We start from the raw sequence: 22,702 nt of genomic DNA on the forward strand, positions 1-22,702 counted from the left end.
TATACATAACAATGTGAGATGTGTGAGCCAATCAGAAATGCCAACATGCGGTAGCGCGTAGCTGATTGGTAGAAGTAGTGATTGGTCGGCCAAGTCCAACAGGCGCGTGCACGGTGCACCAAACGTCATTAAGGATAAGGCATCCCTACACAGGGCAAGAGACCGCACAGAGGAAAGAGACCCTCATCCTCATGCAGGTAACACGCATGTCTGAGAGCCTGCTGCTTTTCTCTTAGCTTTTCTGGTAGTTTCTGTTTGTTGTTATATGTGTCTGTCTCACACGTGAAAGTTTTCTTACTGTCCATGTGGGCGATCCCTGGGTGTATAGCTCTGTTAGTCAATAAATCCCAGTTTTCCAGCAATAACAGCAAAGAAAAAAAGGTACTGCAGTCATTTAGCAGTTGAAGAGACACAGTTATTCAAACATTTGTCTGCAATTGAGTACTGTAAATGCTTTGTAAGATGCAGGCCTGGACTCACGTGCATTAAATAATTAAGTGAGATTTGCCTTAAACAGCTTTTTTTTTTTTTACCCTTTTACAGCTTTAAAAATACTTGTGCATGGAAGGTGAAACAAATCCATAAAATATATAACATATTAGGCCCTAATTTTGCATTTCAGTGGCAATTTGTACACAAAGGGTCCCATTTTTAAGTTTTCAAGAATTTAACATAAATATGCAAATTAAGAAGTTTCATATAAGTAAAGTTTGAGCACCATCACTGAATAGAGTACTTGTAATTGTAAATGTATTTTGGTTATTTTTCTTTTAGTTCCAAAACACTATAGCAAGAATATGAAGACCTTAAAAGCCAAGTTCAAGAAGACAGAGGTAAGTTCATACTGAATGTAAGGCCTCCTGGCATCATGGTGTGCCCTTACACAATTAAATCGCCTCTACACAACAGATCAGCCTTCAGCAGGGTCTTTAATCTATGTTCTTTTCTGTTATCACTTGGAAAATTCAGACACAGACAGTGGGTCTGTGGAAACACATGCCCAGGCTTTGTGGTCATTATATGTCTCATTTACAAATATGGGGCCAGGCTGGCCGACAGACTGCCTCTGTAGTAACCTGAGCTATCAACCAGTGTTCAATTATTCAAATACATGCAAACACACACACACACACACAGGTATACACAGGTATACCCAGTCGCACACATAGCAGTTGGTATATTATGCAATACTATCAGGGTTAACATAAAAAATATTAATATGCTTTCATATTAAGTGATTCACAAAGATGTCATAACCTTCTTGTCATTATTCACATCCTTACTGTTACTAATTTGGTAAATTAGTTTAGTGCCACAGTCTTTAAATATACGTAAGGCTGGAGTGTTGGTTCCGTTAGATGACCCTCCATAGGGGAGAGAATGTGAGATGTTTGCCTTGGCATTCAGATCCATCTCTTCATTCAACTGCAGAACAGTGTCAGATTTCTCCACTGTAAATCCACTTCTTTTTTCAAAGGAGAAGTAAAACTGTACAACAATGGGGCAATACAATAATAAAAGATTAGAATGAAAATGGTTAAAACGTCATTTAATTAAAATACTTGGTGGCTTTAAAAATCTTGGATGTTGCTGAGAATATGGTGACACTATGGATCAGTACCTTTTACTGGTTTGAGAGGTCTGCATTATGAATTATGGATCTATGAATTTATTCTTATAATTACAGGTATATATCTCAAGAGCTCTGATACATACTGCTTAAGGGTCTAGGACAGTGGGATCAGATTTTACAGCTGCTGTATTAGAGGCTGTTTACTGTGGATACTGTTTCAGTATTGCTGAATAAGACTTATGGAATACAAAAGAGCTGCAATGAGATTGAAGTTAATAAAGTAGTTAATAATCTGGTGTCTGGAGGGCAACAAGACGTTTGGTCTTTAAGTCATTAGCTTTTATATAGTAAGGCAGCCAGGAACTAAAATGAGCCAAGCACTAGTACCTTTGGTTTTTGTGAATGAGAAACTGATCTCTGGTTGTGTTTGATTTCAAATGTAACTCCCTTCGCATACAGTCTTCAACAATATTTCCAAACTAGATGGCACTGAACACTTTGCATATTACTCACAAATAGTACATTTTTTAAGAAGCAGCACTAAACACACTGATTAAAAAACTAGGAGGGGTTCTTGATGCTGGATGGCATGTTTGTTTGGATCATTTCCCTTTTATGTTTAAAGGTTTAAGATTTACATCTTCAATTATTAGTCATTGTCTATTCCACCCATCAGTGAGTCTTCACAGATCACACTCAGTGCCACCCGCCTTTTGGGAGAGAGGGGGTGAGCACCTGCTTCCTCTGAGGCATGAGGCATGACATTTCTGTTCAACCTGCCACTAATGCAGTACCACTTAACAGCTTAATGCACTTGAGGAGAATGCAAACTGTCCAAATCTGTCCCATCAGCTGGCAGAGGCCTGTGCTCGTTTGCACCATGTGTCAGAGAGCTATGCCAGTTTTATCTTCTGGAGTACAGAAGGCATCTAGAGTACTGGAGGCATCAATGATAGGGCCAGGGCTAGACCTCCATGCCATCTTAGGAGCCCCAAGATTTTCATCTTTGTCTTAATATAAGTTGATGAGCCATAAGATGGATGGCATACATGAGGTACTAAGTCTACCAAGTAAATTTGTTTGCATAATTAGTCCTTTAGGATGTATAGACTATTTGGACATTTTAAAGATACTGAGAAATACATTGTCATGTATAGCCCTGTCTAGTGTTTTCCTGCTGTCTGTGTATCATTGTTTCCTTTGTCTGACATGTATGTAAAGCACATGGCTCTTTGTTTTGTTCCTGCCTTCCTTGTCTCTGCCTTGGCTCCTCCCTTTTGTGCCTCCTTTGTGTTCCTGCCCCCTCGTTATCTGTCCCAAGTGTTTCTTGTTTGTGTTGTCTTTTTAAAGTCCATGTCAGTGTTTCCTGTTTGTGGGTCATTGTAGTTCTATGTATGTTTGTAGGTCATGTCTGTGCTTAAGATTCTTGCTATGTTTAGTTTCTCTGTGTTCTGCTCTGTTTAGCCGTCTTGTTTTATGTTCAACTTACGGTATAGTGTCTTGCCCCTTTTGATCTGTTCTTTTTTTAGTGTTTATCCCCAGTGTTTAGTGTTTAGCTCCAGTGTTTAGCCTCTTGTTAACCCTTGTGTTTAGCGTTCTAGCCTTTGTGTTTAGCCCCTTTTCTAGTTCCCTAGCCTCTCTGTTTAGATCCCTTGTTGTGTTCATTAAAAGTCTCCTGCAATTACCTCTGTTCCCAGTTATATCTCTGACCACCCTGACACTCCCCAACACCCACCTTCTGACATGCATATGAATTACAGCATATACCAAGCCACATTTTCTCATATTATTGACACCCATGACAAAAAACAGGGTCCCTCTACTTCTGACATCCGTGATAGGCCCACATCTTGCACACATGTGAGAACCCAAACCATGTAAAGCATTCTGCTTTGTTCGAGTACAGTCTGTGCTCAAGCTGAATTGAGTTTCTGTTTTCCCTGCTTTTTTTTTATTTATTTATTTTTTTTTTGCTGAGCTCTGGTCTCTTGGTGCCAATACAGAGGCTCAATCGTCAGAGCACAGGCTAGACAGGGTGGGCAGGGGGTGAAAAAAAGACAGAAACAAATGGATTGGGGAATAGGGGGAGCGACGACAGAATCAGGCTGAGAAAGAAGGACACAGGGAGTGAGAGGTGTGTGTATGTGTGTTTCTGTGTATATATTTATGTGTGTCAGCTAGCCACTGCAGTGAGCCCGCCTGAGGACTGAACAGGAAGGGATAAGGAGAATTGCATTAGAACAAGCTGTGTACAGGATAGTAGTTTGACCGTAAGCGTACTCAGAGGTGGCGAAGCCTTCAGTAAGTTCATCTTGACTAGTTTGAGTTAGCTAATCTTGACAATTCAATCTTGATGCAGATGTCAGCAGGGTCAGGCTGGACATTGATTGTAAATATTCTCAGGCAAAACCAGTCCCAGACTAGCACTTAATTAAGCAAAATGATGACTAACGTTTTTCAGAAATGCTAAAACTTTCAGTTAATATTGAACTCTGTTAGTTGTCCTCAGTTAGTTAATTTTGTTTCATGTAATTAAGACCGGTCTGTGTACATGATGTCATTTAGCATTTGGCACTGGTGTAAGACATTCTTAGAGATAGTTAATTCATGTTGACTCCTAACCAGGTTGTTATATACAGGAAAGAGTCTGCTTTAAGTTAAGCCTGTAGTTTGAAAATTATTAACATTTACATTTTTTATATTGTATTTTATTTGATTAGTTTGTCCTAAATCTTAACTTAATCTTGACCAGTAAATAAATATTTGGCAGTAGTATAAATGGCAGTGTGTATTGTAACTCTAGAGATTGCAAGGGCATTAGTCAATGTCAAGTTTTCAGTTGTTCCATGTTGACCACTGTTCCCTTATATACAGGAAAGTGTTAGCATTCAGGTTAGGCTTTACATTTCTGAAAGGAAACATTAGCTGTTATTACTAAGCTATAAAGTGATTTGCAATTCTTGTTTTGAGGCATATTCTAAAACAGCTGACTCATTCAGGCACAGAACAAAGCTGTAGGACTATTAGGTTGCTTTATTTCAAAGTATATTAGCTTGAATGCTTAGTTAGCACTAATGTGTGGAGGAATGAGCTGAGCTCTATGGATCCTGAGGTGTGGAACCTGATGAAGCGCTGCTGCCTTTGTGTCGGAGCACTAGCGGTACGTGAAGATGTCCTTTTTTCTTTTGAAAATATCAAATCTTTTTAGACTAGTGAAACATTACTGGACAGCTCCACATGCTTGGAATGGAATGCTAACCATTAAGGCTGTTATATTAACTGACTTACACCTGTTATATTAGCTTGCATTGGCTAGCTTTATGCTTAGTGATTGGGAGAGGGAGGTACTCCCACCTTCCCAAAAACTGAACAGGTAGACTCTCCAATTTTTGTTGTTGTTGTTTTAAATTGATAAAACTGTATCTGTAACTGTATATTTTTGTGAATTTCTATCCCAGAGTCAAGACTGGAGTAAGAGTGATGAAAGGCTGCTGCAGGCTGTAGAACAGGATGAACCAGAGAAGGTGGCAGCTCTACTGTTGAAGAAAGGCCTCTGTCCATCAAAACTGGACACAGAGGGCAAGTCAGCGTGAGTAACTGCACTGCTTATCAATCACTCTCTTTTTTGCTATATCTTGGATTGTAATGGAAACTGTTGTGTCTTTTTCCAGATTTCATTTATGTGCATCTCGAGGCCATATGGACTGTCTGGAGGTCATACTTTCCCATGGAGTGGACGTTAACCTAATGGATGGAACAGGTAAGCATTCTCATCTAGACCTTGGTAAAGAATACATTTTTCCTAGTATAATACTTTACATTTATTATATTTTACATATGACATTGTTATTACTGTTATTAGAACAGAATCTCATATCTACATTTGGATCTTTCTTTTTGTTACATAAAAATGAAATGCAAGCTACTGTTTAAATTCTGTCAATACGTCATCAGACATTGTCGCTAATAACTGTGTAGTTAAACATGAACACCATATGCAACAACAATGTAACTACTGATGAATTAGTACCTGTTACAGATAATTAATTAATTATTAAAGACAAATGAAAGCTTTACTACTGTAATCATTTGTAACAGGTACTAATTCATCGGTGGTTACCTTTTTGTTCCATAGGTTGTTTATGTGTAACTACACAGTAAGAGACACTTAATATAAAGTGGGACCAATATTATATTATATTAATTGGCCTTTCTTATGAATATTTGCTCAGTTGTATTTTTACACTCACCTGATTTATACTGATGAAAACTTTAGAATATGTTTTCATAATGGATGTATTTGTAAGTTGTGATAGTCTTTGTGAATGTATTTATTCCTGTTTATTTGTTTACCAAGTATAAAATTAGTTGCTTATCTATTTTCGGCCAAAATATTTAACCCAAATATATTCTATATACATAAATGTGCACCTAGCTACTAAAGTGATTCTGATTTTAATTTTAATTCAAACATGCCATTTTACAACATAGAAATAATAAGCTCTTAGATTTTCTGCTTATTTTTCTATATTTACCTAGGCTTCAATGCCCTCCACCTTGCTGCCAAGAATGGACACTCTGAATGCCTTAAGAGACTGCTACAGGTAAGCAGAGCAATATCTGAGAGGTTGATTTAAATTAGGACTTCCTACAAATGTAACCAGCTGCTTCTGGCTTCTAAGGGTTAATACAGTAATGTAGTGAAAATGAAATGAAACGCATGTGGTTTTCTCCATCTTGTTCCTGCAGGAGCGGATGCCTGTTGACTCAACAGACAGTTTTGGCAGGACCTCATTACACCATGCGGGTAGTGTATGCTCTCCTTCTTCCTTTGTTGTAATGTTATTGCACCCTACATGCCAATGACTTAAAATTCAACTTCTATGAGTATCTTCTGTTCCCTCACCCAGCTGTGAGCGGATGCCTGTCTTGCACTGAAGTCTTATGGGACTTTAAAGCTAACCTGGATGTCCAAGATGGAGTAAGTTAACAAAAGTACTTATTGACCTTTTTTTTTTTTTTACACATTTGCTAATGTGCTGCATGTGTAAATTGTATCTTGATAAATGTTAATAGGATTATATTTACTCTTATTTAAAAAAAAACATAGACTATGTTTAAGAAAGCAGGAAAGAGGCAGGAAGTAAGTGCATGTTGTTGTATCCAAAATAAGTATAACTGGTACAAATACATAGAAACCTTCCAACTGAACACACACCCCCAACAAAAACACTAGAGAATACAATTATTTAAATTAATGAAAGGAGCAGGAACATGAAGAAACTCAGCAAGGTAACAAAACTTGTGTTAAATGAAGTAATTTTCAGTAGACACTCCAAATAAAGCCTTGGCGGTCACATTGGTTGATCAGTGTCGCATTCTATTCCTGCCCTGTGCTTTGTGACCTTTTTCTAAACCACATGCTGGTTGCATCCTGGTTGCATGTGCTTTCTCTAGCCATGCCCCCACCTTTGAGCTGTTGCCCATTATGTTACTGATCTCACTGGTGTTGTTCCCTTTATGTTTAAAGCCCTGTGTTTGAGTCTTAGTACTTGTCAGTCATTAAGAGCAAATATTTACCAAGATGTGATTGCTGTGTGGAAAGTTCATTTGTGGCAGCAGTTTTTAAGCTGAATTTCTTTAATCATAAATTGTCTTGCATTTACGCTCAGGATGGGGCAACTCCACTTATTCTCGGGGCTCAGATGAGTAGGGTTGAGCTGTGTGCTTTCTTACTGGACAGAGGAGCCAACCCCAACATACAGGACAACCAGGGCAGGTAGCACACTCCACATCACCTCAGCCAGACTGAGAGCTTGTTTAGTAGGAGACAGATATCTGTTGTAGCACTTACAGAATGTGGCCTGGCATTGTCTTGCTGAAATAACCATGAACTACCCAGGAGAATATGTTGTATTGATAGCAGCATACTGTACTGTGCAAAAGTTGTAGGCACCAGAGATTGAGATTTAATAAGCTATTTATCTCTGCAGTAAGTGTTTATTTGCTAAAACAAACAAACTACAAAAATCAAACAATATTAGAATAACTCCAAATAACATTATTCCAGTGTGAATGTGTTGGTTTAAATTTACCAAATCTCTCCTTATGGAGTCCGTATTATTTGAGGTTATCATCCAATACCTAGTTTTCTTGGTTAATAAATAATAATTTTAATGTGTGCTGTTGATTTAACAAATTAATGCGATCAAGGAGAATCTGAACAAAACATTGTTCTTCAAACTCCCTCACACCTACTACTTTATAGAAAAAAAAGAACTTATATTTCTGATTTGTTTTATATTATTATATTTATGTATTTACTGTGATTATATATAACTTTATACAAGAACCACGCTTACTGAGAAGGCATTAATTAAAATATATATAATTATCTTAGGTGCCTAAGACGTCTGCATAGTACTGTATGGTGCTCTAAAAATCCAATGTTCACCTCCACATCATTGGAAAATTTTCCCATATGCAAATCACCTATGCAATGCTTGCTGATGCACCCCCAATCCATGAGAAATTCTTAAATTCTTTGGAACTATCACAGATAACAGTCTGGATGGTCCCTTTCATCGAAGCAAGCTATAACTTGTCTTTTGGGCCAACTGAGATGACCTTGCACCCTGAGAATCCGTTAGCATTTAAGCATAGAATTAATGTATGAATTTGTTTTGTGAAATAGAGTTTCAGGTTTCATTTCTTGATGTAGTATTTGACTGTGTTATGTGACGTAGGATTTCCATTATAATTGCACACAATTGGGAGTTTTCTGGTGCCTTATCTGTGTTTTATGTGTTTTGTCAGATCAGCTCTGATGTTGGCCTGTGAGAGCCACAGTCTGGAGACGTTGGAGGTGTTGTTGAAGGGAGGAGCTGACCCTCAGCTCAAAGATGCCCTGGGTCATGATACCACACATTACAGTGTCGCTGCTGGTAACCGCCACATCGCCCAGCTGTTCCAACCTGGAGGAGGAGACACAGGTAATACACACCCTGCTCATACGTCCTTCATTTCCCCAGAGAGGGAGAGAGAGCCATCTGCAATCTGGCACCTTTCTCCTCCTCCTCCTCCTCCTCCTCCTCCTCCATAGTAAAGTGGAGTGAGCCTTAAAGGCCTTGTGAAAATGCCTGTAATCTGAGGAAGTGGATCAAAAGCACAGATGCGGCTTATGTTCAGAGGGACAGTATTCTGCTACATCCAGTTACAAAGACTGATGTGAACCATATGCTGGTGGATGCTAGAAGTAAATGCAGCTGTTAGAAAAAAGCCCCTTGAAGCAGACCGAGCAACAGTGATGTTTAAACCCACCTTTTACGTGACTTACACTACACTAAATGATATTGTCTGCACTAGGCTACCCGTAACACATGAAAGAGGAGGGGATTCATTTAGTTTACTTATATTAATCCTGAACTTTTTCCATAATGCAATTCACTTTTTCTATTGAATTCGATAATCCTGGAGTGTTCGCAATGATATTAACTAGATAATTAATTCATTCATTGTCTGTGGTGGGTCCGGAGGCCTACTCAGAATCACTGAACACAAGGAGGGGGCGCCAGTCCGTGGCTGAGCGACAATGCACTCACCTATCACTCACACATTTACACCCATGAGTAGCCAGTCCACCAACCAACGTGTGTTTTTGGACCGTGGGAGGAAACCGGAGCACCCAGAGGAAACCCACTTGGACACAGGGAGAACACACCAAACTCCTCACAGACAGTCACCTGGAGCAGGACTCAAACCCACATCCTCCAGGTCCCTGGTTAATGCATACACTAATTATCATTGTCAAAAAATAGTGTATTTTAGTTGTAAACATTATTTGAACACAGCTGCCATTCTTTACAATGGATCATGATAAATGTTCAAATATGAAAAATAAGTGTAATGAATACATTTATTGTGTTACACACATTACTGTCTCTTACACATATTTGCTTTCTCCTGTAAAATTGCTGTAACATCATATCACATTGGTTTCACATCAAATTAATGCATTTTATACAAGTCAGAGCTTGGCCTATCCAGTGTGTGTACCCTGTGTGTCCTTGTATATACCTCTATTTGTGTTTTGTTTTGTTTTTTTGTACCTCTATGTGTGTGTGTGTGTGTGTGTGTGTGTGTGTGTGTGTGTGTATACTGAGTCTCAGTGCAGTGCTGTCTGTTTTCTCCTGTGCACTCTTAGCTGCGGAGGGAACGTGTGAGGAGGTAACACTCAAAACCACTGGCACTGTACATTCATAGAATAGGTTTTAAAGTGTTTAATGGATTATCCCCAGCATCACTGAATGTATCATCTAAATGTTAGTGTTAGACAAATGAAACCACCGGGACATTGTGCTATTTTAAGTGCTATTTTAAAAAGGTGTTATATTGAACATACGTAAATAACCTCAGAGCAATGGTCACCTATTCTACATTCAATTTAAAAAAAAAACCATATATGTCTTTTGTCATATGTTGTGCTGTCAGTGTGGAATTGTCACATTGTAACTGTTTGTGCTTGGCATGGATTACTAAGATTATAACAAGCCTAAATGAGAAAACAGCACCTTTGTTTATTCTGTTCTGTCAGTGTGCCTACACACCTCATCTTTAGTCTCTAGAGTGAGAGTTTCTAGTTTGGAAACTAAGAAAACTACCTTCTGATGATGTATCTTGAAGGTTTAAGTCAATTTTGTAGTTGATTAGTACTGTATTATCGATGCTAGCCGGATGTCAAATGATGCTTCTGCATGATGCATGCTGGTTGTTGTAGCGATGGAACACAAATGGATGAAAAAAATGTACATTATATTGAATAATAAATTCAGTCAATCTCATGAGACTAGGACATAATGTTCTATTTATAACAAAATCAGTTACAGAATAAATAGTAGTTTTAGTTTTAGACTGCCTCTTTAAAACAGAAGAAGAATGAGTGCTTCTGGCTGCCTTACTAAGTTCCCCTTAACCTTACCTGCTTCACCTGCTTGACTCCTTCCATCCCTCAGCAACCCCCTGCTCCCCCTCCCCTGCCTGGGGGAAACACACCCCGCAAGAGGAAAGCCCCCCCTCCTCCAAAGTCCCCGCGACAGGTATCTCATCAGATATGATCAGGATATTAAAACCAGCAGTGCTGGAATCTAATTATTATTGATTGTGCTTCTGAATGTTTTAGGGTACACCCCTTTCCCCAGGAACACCTTCTCCCGGCCCCACTAACTCTCCAGCTCCAGAGACATCAGCCCCTCCGTCCCCAGCACCCCGGACTCAACATTCATCAACGGATAATCTTGTGAGTGACCACTGCTAACTACTACACAGTTTAAAGCAATTGTTCAGCAAAAAACAGAAAGTACAGTTTTCTGTATATCCTTACACAGTGATTCCCAGTAGACCCTGCACTTAATGAGTACATGCAACCCTGAACAAGCAGTTCATTTTCTAAATAGTTCATCAGCTCTGGTATGATCTGTGTCTAAAGTGATTGGTCTAGCATAGTGAATAACACCACAGCCTTCCACACAGCGCACCAGGGTTCTGTTCCCCGCACTGGCAGGAATGCTATATCAATAACAATCTTTGAGCAATACATCTGTGCCTTCTGTGATGACATCTATGAATCTTATTGTTTGTGTTTGCATCTGGTGTTAGGCTGAGGATGAGGAGGTGTTTGAGGAGATTCGAAAGCTCCGTTTGGAGAGAGGGCGTTTATTACAGAAGATCAAAACTCTGGAGCAGCAGCAGAGCAGCACCGCTGCTGCATTGGAGGAGGTACTGCACTGATTGTGGTGTTTGACAGAGTTTACAGGACATCAGTAACTGTAATTTTTTAACACTATATTGTGGTTATTAATTTTATTAAAATATATAATATTATAAAATCATGATGACAGTTAATTAATGAGTGTTAATCAGTGTTTCTATATGCCCACTCTTTAATCTGAAAAATAAAATATTAGACATGCACTATTAGGAGAGATATAGTGATTATGCTTTTTATTTATATGCTTCTCTTTCTCTCTTTCTTTGTGTGTGTGTGTGTGTGTGAGCTGTAGCTGAGCTCACTTAGACAGCGTCTGAGAGAGGCAGAGGCAGAGAGGGATGGCCTGCAGATGGCACTGGAGAAGCTGAGGGCATCTCAGCTTGCTGCTGTTGACTCAGAGGACACTGATGATCCAGACGAAATGCTGGACTTCCCAGGTGAGCACTGCTGTGTCCTGCAGCAAACCAAAATGCCCAAAATGAACTAAAGTACATTCTATATACTTGTGTGTGTGTGAGAGGGCGAGAGAGCGAGAATGAGACATAGTGTGTAAATGTGTAAATCTTTGCTGTGTCATTCCCCCTCTAGCAGAGAGGTTGTTGTCGAAGCGATCTCGAGGCATGGAAGCAGAGTCAGAGCCAGACACTGAAACTCGTTCAGAGAGCCTGAAGCAGCTCCGCATGCAGGTCGAAGAACTGACTGCACAGAACGCTGACCTGCTTCTCAAAGTGCAGGTGCATTCCTGAACGTGCACACAGACACCCACACACACACAGAAACATACATTCATAGACGTAGACAGACAAATCTAGAGAAATGGACGCACAGAAATCCTTGCCCCCCTTACAGAGGCACACACACACACACAAATAAAGTAAAAAAGTGATATCTACTGAACTGATTTTGAGTTAAAAGATGCTTATCTGAGCATGACAAAAGAGGATGCACATGTTAACCACATAGCACTGACCTCATTTTTAAACTGCACAATACTTTTCTGACTTTCTCACACTCTCTCTCTCTCCCTCTCTCTCTCTCTCTCTCTTTCTCTCTCATATATAGCAAAAAGGTTAAAAATTGTTTGTCATCAATTCTGTCTGACACAAGAATCCTGATAAAAATAGAATGACGTGAAACAATACAGACTCATAAAGTGGGCCAATCAGGGCCGAGCAAATGGCCTGCAGCAAGATTCCTGCAGGAAAATTAATGTTCTACTAAGAACACACGCTCTGTAGAAGTTTTAAAAGTAAACTGGACCTAATATTTTACAGTTACAATTAATGTTTGGGGATGATTGCTATTATACCAAAGCAATATAGAGTGCCTACACCCAGAAATGCCAAGGGGTAAAGTGACATACTCCTTGACATTATGCAGAAAAGCCTACACTATTTTTGATACCGGAACACAGCTATAATTTCTTGTCCTTACCTTTCAAAAATGTCAACAATTTTGTCAATATTGTTTTTGTCAATAATGTTTTTTATGTACATTAAAAACATATTAACGAATCAATAATAATAATAATAATAATAATAATAATAAAATACCAAAGAAATATAGATTTTCTTGTAGATAAATATTTTTTTTTTTACCTCTTCCAGTATTATTTCACAATTCTTTATTTATTATTAAATGTAACTGATGTTCTTACTTAATTCAGCATTCATGTTTGTTTGAATTTACTGTAATGTAATTTGAGATTTCGTTCATTAGATACAAACTCATTACACAAGAAATCTTTTCTTTATTTACTTAGACATGGTGCCTTTTGAACCCTGTTGTACAGTTCAGCCCATACTTTCCATCTAGTGTTTTAGTTATAAATTTAGCAGACGCCTAAATAATACATGTTGTTTACCTGAAAAATGAATAATGGCAAATGGTTCCTCTTCTCAATGTGAAATTTCCTCTTCTCTTAACAACACTTCCCTAATGCTCCTGTATTTGGTGTGTGCTGGGATCGGCAGATGCTGGAGATGTTTGAGAAGGATGACACAGATATTCAGAGCCCAGGGCCAGACTTTGTGCCTGTGGCTCAGTATGATTCCCTCAGGAGGGAGTTTGAGGAGCTGCAGGAGAAATACTCCAGAGCACAAGCTGCCACTGAGGACTCCAGCATTGCAGAGGAGGACGCTGGGTAATGTCTTTCTTATCCCATTGTAACATGTGTGAAACATTTTAATACGTAAAGGTACATCATTGAAATATTAAACCAGTTAGAGGAACAGAACACATGGTTAGATTTGGCATAAGTTGAGATACATTTTTGTGTCATTGAGAGATATAAGTATAGCCAGAACACAACTGCTTAGTAAAATGTTATTGTAGTTCTAATGTTAGCAGTATATGTCATTGTAGTTTTAATGTTAGCAGTATATGTTATTGTAGTTCTAATGTTAGCAGTATATATCATTGTAGTTCTAATGTTAGCAGTATATGTTATTGTAGTTCTAATGTTAGCAGTATATGTTTTTGTAGTTCTAATGTTAGCAGTATATGTTATGTTATTGTAGTTCTAATGTTAGCAGTATATATCATTGTAGTTTTAATGTTTGCAGTATATGTTATTGTAGTTTTAATGTTAGCAGTATATGTTATTGTAATTCTAATGTTAGCAGTATATATCATTGTAGTTCTAATGTTAGCAGTATATGTTATTGTAGTTCTAATGTTAGCAGTATATGTTATTGTAGTTTTAATGTTAGCAGTATATGTTATTGTAGTTCTAATGTTAGCAGTATATATCATTGTAGTTCTAATGTTAGCAGTATATGTCATTGTAGTTCTAATGTTAGCAGTATATGTTATTGTAGTTCTAATGTTAGCAGTATATGTTATGTTATTGTAGTTCTAATGTTAGCAGTATATATTATTGTAGTTTTAATGTTAGCAGTATATGTTATTGTATTTTTAATGTTAGCAGTATATGTTATTGTAGTTCTAATGTTAGCAGTATATATCATTGTAGTTCTAATGTTAGCAGTATATGTTATTGTAGTTCTAATGTTAGCAGTATATGTTATTGTAGTTTTAATGTTAGCAGTATATGTTATTGTAGTTCTAATGTTAGCAGTATATGTCATTGTAGTTCTAATGTTAGCAGTATATGTCATTGTAGTTCTAATGTTAGCAGTATATGTTATTGTAGTTCTAATGTTAGCAGTATATGTTATGTTATTGTAGTTCTAATGTTAGCAGTATATATTATTGTAGTTTTAATGTTAGCAGTATATGTTATTGTAGTTCTAATGTTAGCAGTATATGTCATTGTAGTTCTAATGTTAGCAGTATATGTCATTGTAGTTCTAATGTTAGCAGTATATGTTATTGTAGTTCTAATGTTAGCAGTACATGTTATTGTAGTTTTAATGTTAGCAGTATATGTTATTGTAGTTCTAATGTTAGCAGTATATGTTATTGTAGTTCTAATGTTAGCAGTATATGTTATTGTAGTTTTAATGTTTGCAGTATATGTTATTGTAGTTCTAATGTTAGCAGTATATGTTATTGTAGTTCTAATGTTAGCAGTATATGTTATTGTAGTTTTAATGTTAGCAGTATATGTTATTGTAGTTCTAATGTTAGCAGTATAAGATGATAAGTTAATGTTAAACATGCCTTTTTATTTGGGCATTAAAGGTTTGGCCTTTATACAGTTGCTCCTGATTCATTTTTGTGGATATAAATACTCTGCTCAGGTCCGAGGAGAAACGTGAGGAGGAGGCTTTAGGCAGAGAAGAAGAGGATAAAGGAGAGAAGCTGAAAAGCCTGGAGGAACAGCTGGGCCGAGCTCATAGTGAGCTGGAGGAGCTGAGGGAACAGGTGCAGTTCGGGGTTTACTCAGTGGAGGCGGCAGGGTTAGCAACAGGCGCCCATTCTGAGGCTCAAGGAGACTGGCCAGAGTCAGATACCCAGCAGCTGACAAGGAGGGTACAAGAACTGGAGGCGGAGCTCACCAGCAGAAAGGCGGAGTCAAGCGAGGGTGACACTGACACGATCCAACAGCTGAGGCAGAGGGTGGAGGAACTGGAGGCATCTCGGCAGGAGAAGGAGAAAGTGAAAGAGGACAGTGAGATAATACAAAGGCTGAAAAAACGAGTGAGCGAGCTGGAGTCAGCTCTGGAGCAGTGCACGGGGGCGGGGCCTGAGGGGGCAGAGGCAGTGGTTGTGAATGGTTTACGGGCGCGTGTGGCCGAGCTGGAGGCTGAACTTAGGGAGAGTGTTCCCCAAGAGCAACTCGATGAGGTGCGGGTTACTCTGGGCCTCCAGCTGGAACAGCTTGCCCAGGAGAGGGCAGAGGCAGCCTCGCGGCTCAACCAGGCCCTGCTGGAGCTGGAGAGGCTCCGCCCTCCGCCGCAAAATGATGAAGATGAGGAGGATGAAGAAGATGATGAAGAGGAGAGGTCTGAAGGCTCTGAGCCATCCATTGCTTCGGGTAAACAGATCTGTTTTGCATTAAGTCTTGCTCAGGGTCTGCTATAATTTTACAATGCTTCATTATTTAGTTTCATAATTTTAAATCATATTATGTAGCATAAATTGCAACGAGGATGGAGTCTGTAGTAGTTGTAGCATTTGGCACACAATACAGCCACAGCTGTAAAGATTTTCTCGGTTGTGTTCTGTTTGGCTATCAACAAATCCATCTATACACACTTTCATGCAGTGATTTTTACAAATGTTAAGACAGTTTGCAAAAGACAGTATTCAAACAGTCAGCATTCAACAGAAAGCACTTTGGATCACATTAAGAAAATAAGTCAACAATAATAAGTAAAAAAAAAAAGTCAACATGATGAATTTTCCTCCAATCAGAGCGCTCCTTGAGGTTGTTGCCAGGCAGCCGAACATTGGCTGCAGTGCAGGAGGAGCTGGAGGTGGCAAGGCAGGAGGCAGCTCAGGCTCTGGACTGTCTGGTTGCTGAGAGAGAAGGCCGAGCTCATGATGCTCTGCAGATGAAGGATGCTGTACCACTGACCAAACACCAGGGGGCATTGTCTGCTGTAGCCCAGCAGCTGGCGCAGACAGAGAAGGAGCTGCAGACGGAGAGGGCACTTCGTGAACATGTCCAGGCTGAAGTGACCAGGCTGGAGAGTGAGCTGCAGGGCACCATCAGCAAGGAGGAGCATGAGAAAATCAAGGTGAGGGTGTAGTAACAATTATTAAATAATATTTTGTGATAAATAGAGTTTGGCCAGAATTCGAATTACAATGTCGTTTTATCTTTATTTCAAATGTAGACAATGTAAAGAACAAGAACTTTTAGGGAAAATTAATTGCCATATGACTAAATAAGTGCTTATGTAGATGCCTAAAGCGGTCATAGTGGCTTATTATCTTGCTTTGTAACTTTTGAGATTTTGTAGCTCCATACTGAAAATATGACAAGTTCAAAGTCAAATAAACAAACATAACTCAACACTGCCCCCTCAAGGTGTCATAGCACCATGTAAGAAGTTAGAGCGTTTTTTTCAAACCCCAATGTGTCCCGGTTTTATAGATAACTATGCCATGCATTGCCAAAAACTGGTCACATATAGCCAGTGGTACAGCTTGGGCCATTTTCCCTGTTCAAGGCCTTAGCATATATTCCGAATTTTGTTTAATTTCATGTCCCTGAAGCTGGACCATAATGTGTAGGATACTTCCACTGTAATAAAGCTGTTAGACAGTTGTGGTTGTGTGGTTCAGGCAGAGCTTCAGAAGAGTATGGAAGAGAGCCACAGTGCTGCTGCGGCAGCACAGGACGCTCTGAGTGAGAAGGAGGCAGAGCTGAAGGAGCTGAGATCACAGAAAGCTTTAGAGCAAGGCCTGGTGTCTAAAGAGGACCATGAGGCCCAGCGGCTCTCTCTGCAGGCTGAGATCAACACCCTGACTGCACGCCTGGCTGACCTCACCCGCAAACACGAGAAGACCTGCACTGAGGTCTGCCAGCATGTGTGTGATGTGTGTGACATTTTTTTGAAAATGCCGTGATGGTCCTTTTCTTTACATGCATGCACAATCTTTCCTGTAAATACCTCCAGCCCTGCTCTGAGTTCAAGCATGTGTGTTTCTGTGTGTAGCTAGTGTGTAAACTGTGCCTTACTGATTGAACTGGCTCTGATAAGAAACTGGGTTTTGGTGTTGGTACAATATCAACAGAAAATGGTATTGTATCAACAGAACGTACTTGATCAGATGTTGAAAGGCAAAATAAATGTGTAAATTTATCAAAGGTGATGTGATGTTATTAGCAGTATTTGACTTTTTGTTTGGGTAGAGGAGTGTTGCAGTAGTTTGAGCAGGATAATGGATTGGTATTAACCAATGCTATAAATTTCTAGATTGGTGCCAGTGTCAAGGATCATGTGGGCTCACCACCCACAAGATCCAGAGTAGGGGTGCGGTGGAATGCTTGTTGGGAACAGAGCGGGGAGAAGGAGCCCCTGGCGATGTGGAACTTGGCAACGGAAATTGGTTCTTGGTATGTGGAACGTTACCTCACTGGGGGAGCCAGAGCTGGTGAGTGAGGTTGAGAGATACCAGCTAGATATAGTTGGGCTCACCTCTACTCACAGTGTGGGTTCTGAAAGCAAACTCCTCAATAGGTGTTGGTCTCTCTCCTTCTCAGGAGATGCACAGGGTGAGTGGCACCGGGTGGGCGTGGGGATACTCACAAGTCCCCGGCTGGCGGCTGTACAGCTGCAGTTTGTTCCAGTAAACGAGAGGGTCGCGAGGAAAACTTGTGTGTTCGTATGCACCAAACAGCAGCTCAGAATATTCAGCCTTCTTGGAGGTAGTGAGTGGAGTTCTAGAGAGGATTCTATGCACTTACTCTATTGTATTGCTGGGGGATTTCAGTGCTCAAGTTTGGCAATGACTGGGAAATCTGGAGAGGAGTGATTGGGAGGAATGGTCTGCCTGATCTGAACCTGAGTGGTGTGATGTTGTTGGACTTCTGTGCTAGTCATGGTTTGTCCATAAAGAACACCATGTTTGAACATAAGGTTGCTCATAAGTGTACTTGGTACCAGGGCACCTTGGACCAAAGGTCAATGATCGACTTTGTGGTCGTGTCTTCTGATCTGAGGCCATATGTTTTGGGCACTCGGGTAAAGAGAGGGGCTGAGCTGTCAACCAATCACCATCTGGTGGTGAGTTGGATCCTATGGCGGGGAAAGCTGCCGGACAGACCTGGTAAGCCCAAACGAGCTGACAGAGGACTCTGTCTGGATGGATTTCAACTCTCGCCTCTGAGAGAACTTCTCACATGTTCCGGAGGAGGTAGGGTGAATGGAGTCTGAATGGACCCTGTTCCGGACTTCCATTGTGGAAGCAGCTGCATATAGCTGTGGTCAAAAGCTTGTCTGTGTCTGTTATGGCGGCAACCCATAGGGAAGCTGTCAAGTGGAAGAAGGAGGCTTTTCGGGCTTGGTTGACTCGGGGAACTACTGATCCTGAGGATGGGTACCCACAGGCGAAAAAGGCTGCAGCTGTGGGTTGTTCCAGCGAGACATGCGGTCCTTGTACTCTCAGAATTTGAGTTGTGTTCGCATCCTCAGCAGTAAGTCAAGCTTGTTGTGTGCATTGGACTCCGTCAGGGCTGTGTCTTGTCTCCACTCCTGTTCCTGATGTTCATGGACAGGGTGGCAAGGCGTAGCCTGGTACAGGAAGGCTTTCTTTCTAGGGGCTTGGGACATGGCATCTCTGCTTTTTGCGGACGATGTTGTTCTTCGGGCTTCTTCGCACAGAGGCCTCCAGCATTCACATGAGCAGTTTGTAGCTGAGTGTGAAGCCTCCAAGTCTGAGGCCATGATTATCTCCTGGAAACAGATGGCATGCTTCCTTCAGGTATGGAGTAAGAACCTACTTCAAGTGAAGGAGTTCAAGTATCTTGGCAAACTCTTTGCAAGAGTGATGGGAAGAGGGATAGTGAGGTTGACCGTAGGTTAGGGTCTGCAGTAATTTGGTCACTTTACCGGACCGTTGTGGTGAAGAGAGAGCTGAACCATAAAGCAAGTCTACGTACCCACTCTCTCCTATGGCCATGAGCTCTGGGTAATGACAGAAAGAACGAGATCGCGGATACAAGTGGCTGAAATGAGCTTTCTCAGATGGGTTGCTGTGCGTAATCTCCGTGATCAGGCGAGGAACAGGTAGAGTTGCTGCTCCTTCATGTTGAGAGGAGTCAGTTGAGGTGGTTCAGGCATCTGGTAAGGATGCCTCCTGGACACTTCCACTGGAGGTATATCAGACACATCCAACTGGAAGGAGGCCCTGGGGTTGACCCAGGACACGCTAGAGGGATTGTATCTCTCGGCTGGCCTGGGAACACCTGAAGTTGTTGGTGGAAGTTGCAGGAGACAGAGATATCTGGGCTTCTTTGCTCGCCCTGTTGCCACCGTGACCCTGAAATGGATGAGAGGAAAAATGATGATGATAATGATGTGCCAGTGTCAGAACAGACAAATGGTATTTGGCTATATCTTCTATTTTCATGCATTTAGTAAAGCTTCTTACCCTCCATGCATTCCTTTCTTTTTCTCATTCTCCTTCTGCAGGTGTTCCAGGTGCAGAGGGAAGCGCTGTTCAATAAGAGTGAGCGTCAGGTGGCAGAGGCGCAGCTTCAGACTGTTCAGCAGCAGCTGACTGACCTGCAAGCCCAGTCCACACACATCCAGCAGTTGCATCAGGACATCCAGCACTCCCAGGGTCTCATCAAGGAGAAGGACCGCAAGGTGAGAGTGACCTGGAGGTTGTGGGTTCAAGTCCCACTCCGGGACTTTGTGAGAAGCTTGGTGTGTTCTCCTCATGTCCGCGTAGGTTTCTTCCGGGTGCTCTGGTTTCCTCCCATGGTCCAAAAAAAATCATACGTTGGTAGGTGGATTGGCGACTCAAGAAAAAAAAAATGTGTCCATAGGTGTGAGTGCATGAGTGAATGTGTGAGTGTGTGACACATTGTGAAGATCTGGGGCCCCCGCCAGGGTGTGTTCCTGCCTTGCGCCAATTGATTCCAGGTAGGCTCCGGACCCACCTGGGCACGGAGGCGCTCGGTGGCACAGTGGCGCAGCAGGTAGTGTCGCAGTCACACAGCTCAAGGGACATGGAAGTTGTCGGTTCAAGTCCCGCTCCAGGTGTCTTTGAAGAGTTTGGTGTGTTCTCCTTGTGTCGTTTGGTGTGTTCTCCCTGCGTGGGTTTCCTCCCACGGTCCGAAATGTTGGTAGGTGGATTGATAACTCAAAAGTGTCCGTAGGTGTGTGTCAGTGTGTGTCGCCCTCTGAATGTTTGGCGCCCCCTCCAGGGTGTGTTCCCGCCTTGCGCCCAGTGATTCCGGGTAGGCTCCGGACCCACTGCATTGGATAAGTGGTTACAAACTGTAAATGAATGAATATATATATTGAATTATTGTCCAGCCCTAATATATATACATACATATATGCTAAGAGCTAACAATTTCAAACACCAAACATTACTTGTTAATCAACCACGTTTCAGGTAAGGAAGGAAATTGTGTAAAGGTAATTATTTATTAAAGCCGTAACTTTAATGTCCTTAAAGTTATTTTTATATTTTTATACTTTCCTTCCAGATCACAGAACTATCTAAAGAGGTGTTCCGTCTAAAAGAGGCTTTAGGGGCTCTAACCCCTCCGCTTGGTCTTTCCCCATCAACTCCTTCCTCTGGAATACCAGGACAGCAGCTGGCACTTCAGAATCGAGTATCTGCACTGACACAGCAACTCCAGGTGGGGACAGCACTCAGCTCTCAAACTAGAACTCGATGCTACTTACGCTGTTGCCTTATAGGAGCTGGATTAGTTTAATCAGAGGTGGTCCAGTAATGTAACTTTTATGAAATTTGATTGGTAGATTTGTACAATTATTTATACAGAAGAACAGTTGTGATTTGGACATCCATGCCAGTGTTAAGATTAAAGCAACAGACTTTACTTTTTGTGAATTTGGGGATTGAGAGACAAATTTAGTAAGTTTCGCAATTGCACTGAGCTGCTTGACATTAAACAAAAATCTTAAGAGTACTGCCCTGTGAGAGGTATTTTTAGATATTTAGTTTTCCTTCCTGTTCTAATCTGGCAATCTGCAAAACTGTTGTGCTGACTTGCAGAAAGTCATGTGCCCTGGAAAGATTACAAAGCATTAAGAGAGAGCGAGAAAGACAGAGGTTGTAGATGTACTCAGGAAATACTCAAATTAGTGAACTTCTTCAGATAATCCAGGTATAGGGCTTTAGAAGAACCGATTGTTCTTGTGTTCATTAATAGATAAATCAGACTGTTCTTGGAGTGTTTGTAGTACATTGTGAAAATAAATAACTTTACCTTGAAACCGTCTCATCAGGACTGGGAGCGCAAACACAAAACAGTTGTGGCCATATATCGATCTCACCTCCTAGCAGCAGTACAGGTCAGTAACAATCCCTGTGTGTGTCTCATTAGGGATAGTTTGTGTAACTTTTTAATTCCTATCAATACCCATTCCATATCTATAAACTCATTATCACTTTAAACTCAAAACCTGTCAGTGGCTTCAATCATCTATCCTTAATTTTGTCAGGAATGCAACATATATTATCCTCTTAGTCCTTACCATGAACTCTTGTAACAGACTAATATAATACTTATAAAGAGAAATAGGTGTACTACATAAAGATAGATATCTGTGTTATGTCTTTCAGGGCCGGATGGATGAGGAGGTGCAGGCTCTTTTACTCCAGATTCTCCGAATGACCCAAAAGAGCCAATAAAAGATACCCAGCCCACTGTTCTGAACGTGACAGCAATACACAGTTCATGCCAGACTGAGTGAATGCAATGTTTGAGCTGAGGCAAATGAACAATTGAACCGCTAAACTGACACTATGCAAAGCCTTGATGAGCCAAGCAGACCACTGCTCATACGAGAATGAGAATAAATAAGGTATAGTTTTGGAATGTATCAGATGAATATATTTGACTGTGAAACTTTACTAGTGAATTCTTATCCTAGTAGAAGGTGACTGATAATTTTATACATTTCAATAAACACTAAAATAAACAGGACTGTTGTTTTCCGTGGATCATTTTTCCAGTGCTCAGTTTAGGAATTGCTGATTCAGGATTGTGCAAGGTTTGGATGGTCACCTTCAAAGTGGATTCCATTACACATTACTGTTTACCTCATGAATATTAGTTCGTAACATAATATCAAATGCTACACAATCTCATCTATCACTATTAGAATCGTCCTGTTTAAATATTGTTGGGGCTTTTAGGTAAATAAGGCATTAAGCAGTTATATATTAGTATATATTAATGTGTCTAGGCCTATGTCGGGACCAAAACTTCTTGCCTCATAGAGTTTTATTTTGGAAAATTA

General features: G+C 40.5%; 1 protein-coding gene across 1 annotated transcript; it reads left to right on the forward strand.

Moving 5' to 3' along the window:
* Positions 1-99: 99 nt before the first annotated feature.
* ankrd24 (ankyrin repeat domain 24) lies at positions 100-22,379 on the forward strand. Its single transcript, XM_066647759.1, has 23 exons — positions 100-197; positions 775-833; positions 5,032-5,162; positions 5,245-5,333; positions 6,113-6,177; positions 6,323-6,380; positions 6,484-6,554; positions 7,246-7,352; positions 8,390-8,565; positions 9,777-9,799; positions 10,585-10,668; positions 10,752-10,868; positions 11,228-11,347; positions 11,632-11,776; positions 11,928-12,073; positions 13,313-13,482; positions 15,044-15,780; positions 16,161-16,486; positions 17,037-17,270; positions 19,889-20,065; positions 20,917-21,072; positions 21,686-21,751; positions 22,023-22,379. The coding sequence occupies exons 2-23, from the start codon at positions 798-800 to the stop codon at positions 22,089-22,091; spliced, it is 3,303 nt and encodes a 1,100-aa protein (XP_066503856.1). The 5' UTR covers positions 100-197; positions 775-797; the 3' UTR covers positions 22,092-22,379.
* Positions 22,380-22,702: the final 323 nt, after the last annotated feature.

The sequence above is a fragment of the Hoplias malabaricus genome, chromosome 16 (assembly GCF_029633855.1).
Source record: "Hoplias malabaricus isolate fHopMal1 chromosome 16, fHopMal1.hap1, whole genome shotgun sequence".
Lineage (NCBI taxonomy): Eukaryota > Metazoa > Chordata > Actinopteri > Characiformes > Erythrinidae > Hoplias > Hoplias malabaricus.